General features: G+C 42.2%; 1 protein-coding gene across 2 annotated transcripts; it reads left to right on the top strand.

Annotated features, from left to right (window-relative positions):
- Positions 1-7: 7 nt before the first annotated feature.
- Positions 8-2,561, top strand: LOC122057200 (putative pentatricopeptide repeat-containing protein At5g08490). 2 transcript variants are annotated; one of them, XM_042619233.1, is made up of 2 exons: positions 98-313; positions 433-2,561. In XM_042619233.1, the coding sequence occupies exons 1-2, from the start codon at positions 247-249 to the stop codon at positions 2,292-2,294; spliced, it is 1,929 nt and encodes a 642-aa protein (XP_042475167.1). In that variant the 5' UTR covers positions 98-246; the 3' UTR covers positions 2,295-2,561. The 2 variants fall into 2 exon arrangements, with proteins under 2 accessions (XP_042475160.1, XP_042475167.1); XM_042619226.1 differs by having other exon boundaries at positions 8-2,561.
- Positions 2,562-2,775: the final 214 nt, after the last annotated feature.

Raw genomic sequence — 2,775 nt, 5'->3', positions numbered from 1 at the left:
GGTATGCTGGGTCCAGGAGGCATGACCTTGAAGCGATGGAGTTGTTCTATGCAATGCATGTTTGGAAGGAGGAGCCTAAGCCCAACTCAATTACTGTGGCCATTATCCTTCCTGTGTGTGCCCGGTCAAGAGATTTGCATGCTGGCAAGAGTGTCCATGCTCATGTGATTAAATCTGGATTTGAATCAGAGACGCTTGTTGGAAATTCTCTAGTATCTATGTATGCAAAATGCAGTTGTTTAGGTGATGCCTTTGTTGCATTTCGTGGGATTGCTTATGAAGATGTTGTCTCGTGGAATGCAATTATATCTGGGTATGCGGAGAATGGGTTCTTTGCTGATGCATTTGAATTGTTCCGCCAGATGTTGGCAGTTGATTGTGATCCTAATTATGCTACAATTGTTAATATCCTTCCTGTTTGTGTTTTGCTAGAACATGATGGAAAATACCGTTTTGGGGAGCAGATTCATGGTTATGTGATGCGGCGGCCCCAGTTGGTGGCAGATATTTCTGTATACAATGCTCTGGTGAGTTTCTACTCTAGGATTGGAAGGTTGGCAGAAGCAGAATCCATATTCTGTGGGATGAAATCAAGAGATTTAGTTTCATGGAATGCCATAATTGCAGGATGTGCATCTAATGGTGAACCATGGAAAGCATTGGAGTTGTTTTATAAATTGCTGTCAATGGAAATGGTGGAGCCAGATTCTGTAACTCTTGTGACCATACTTCCAATTTGTGCCCAACTATGCAATGCACAAGAGGGGAAGAGGATCCATGAGTATATAATCCAACATCCTGAACTGTGTCAGGACACGGCTGTAGGTAATGCCCTAATAAGCTTTTATGCAAAATGCAACGACATGGAAGCTGCATTGAAGATATTCTCGACAATTCCTCGGAGAGATCTTATATCATGGAACACAATGCTTGATGCGTATGCAGAACGTGGATGTGCAACCCAGCTTGTCTATCTTTTACACCGGATGCTCAAGGAAGGATTGCAACCTGACTCCATAACTCTCTTGACCATTCTTCATGTTTGTGCCAATGTTTCCAGGGAGGCAATGGTTAAAGAAGTTCATGGTTATTCTATTAGAAAGAGTTTGTTACCATGTGACCTGGAACCAAGTGTTGGAAACATGATACTTGATGCATACACCAAATGTGGGAACATGGACTATGCATTCAAGACTTTTGAGAGTTTATTAGGGAGGAGGAATGTGGTCACATGCAATTCACTGATCTCAGGTTTTGTTGATTGTGGGTCCTGGGAAAATGCAGAGATGATTTTTGGTAATATGTCAAAAACAGATCTCACCACATGGAATCTGATGGTCCGGGTTTATGCTGAAAGTGATTACACCACTCAAGCTCTTAGTCTATTCCACGAGTTACAAGCTCAGGGAATGAGACCTGATGCTGTAAGTGTTATGAGCCTTATTCCAGTTTGTGCCCGTTTGGCCTCAGTCCACCTGCTCAAGCAGTGCCATGCCTTTGTATTAAGATCTTGCTTTGAAGATCTCCGCTTGAATGGAGCTCTCTTGGATATGTATGCGAAATGTGGATCCATTGACTATGCGTATAAGTTCTTCCAGTCATGTTCCCAGAAGGATCTGGTTATGTTCACAGCCATTGTGGGCGGGTATGCAATGCATGGAATGGGAGAAGAGGCACTTAGGGTCTTCTCCGAGATGCTTGAGTTGGGAATAAAGCCAGACCATGTCATTTTTACTGCCATTCTATCAGCTTGCAGTCATGCAGGCCTTGTCAACGAAGGGTTTAAGCTTTTTGAGTCCATAGAGATGGTCCACGGGATTAAACCCACCATGGAGCACTATTCTTGTGTGGTGGATCTTCTTGCTCGTGGAGGACGCTTGCAAGATGCATATTCCTTTGTAAATAGTATGCCTGTTGGAGCTAATGCAAATGTATGGGGCACATTGCTTGGTGCCTGTAGAACCCATCATGAGGTGGAGCTCGGGCGGGTTGTAGCAGATCATCTTTTTGAGGTCGAGGCTGGCGATATTGGGAACTATGTACTATTGTCAAACATATATGCAGCAGATGCTAGATGGGATGGGGTCAACAAGGTAAGAAGATTGATGAAGATGAGAGATCTAAGGAAGCCAGCTGGATGTAGCTGGATTGAAGTCCAGAGAAAGATGAATGTTTTTGTAGCTGGAGATTCCTCTCATCCACAAAGAAGCCTCATTTACAATATGTTAAGCACATTGGACCAACAGATTAAAGAGCCATGTTGCAGTAGTGAAAACATCGTGGGTGTCAATTAAGTATGAAATAAGATTATCAGGACCCCATATAGGGAAGAACCTCATGCAAGGTTCCAAAACAGGATTAGTATTCCCAGTGAAAGAGGATGCTTTCAAGCAAACTGAAAGCTCATTGAGAACAGAGCTGTGAATTAGAAGATTTGAAGTAAACATAGGGTAGACTGAGAGGATATTCTTATAGTCACATGGAGCATAACAAATGCTAGCCTTGATGGATTTTTATTTATGGTTTCACCTCCATTTATGAGATGGTATCTTCACTTTCAACTTGTGAGAATTAACCATTACATCACCCGCTACTTCCTTTATTTTACTGGGAAAAGTCAGATAGGATTATAAGATCAAAATTTGGTTTCCACTTTTAGTTGACAAATCCTACTGACCTTGCATAGGATGGGCAGTGAATGGTAAAAAAGTTGAGGCTTGGGACTACCCAACTTCATATTTTGTAATGGAGATCAACTAATTAAACTAATTAAGT

This window comes from Macadamia integrifolia, chromosome 2 (genome assembly GCF_013358625.1).
Source record: "Macadamia integrifolia cultivar HAES 741 chromosome 2, SCU_Mint_v3, whole genome shotgun sequence".
Lineage (NCBI taxonomy): Eukaryota > Viridiplantae > Streptophyta > Magnoliopsida > Proteales > Proteaceae > Macadamia > Macadamia integrifolia.
Note: the sequence above shows the minus strand (reverse complement) of the source record. Positions and strands in the feature narration are given on the sequence as shown.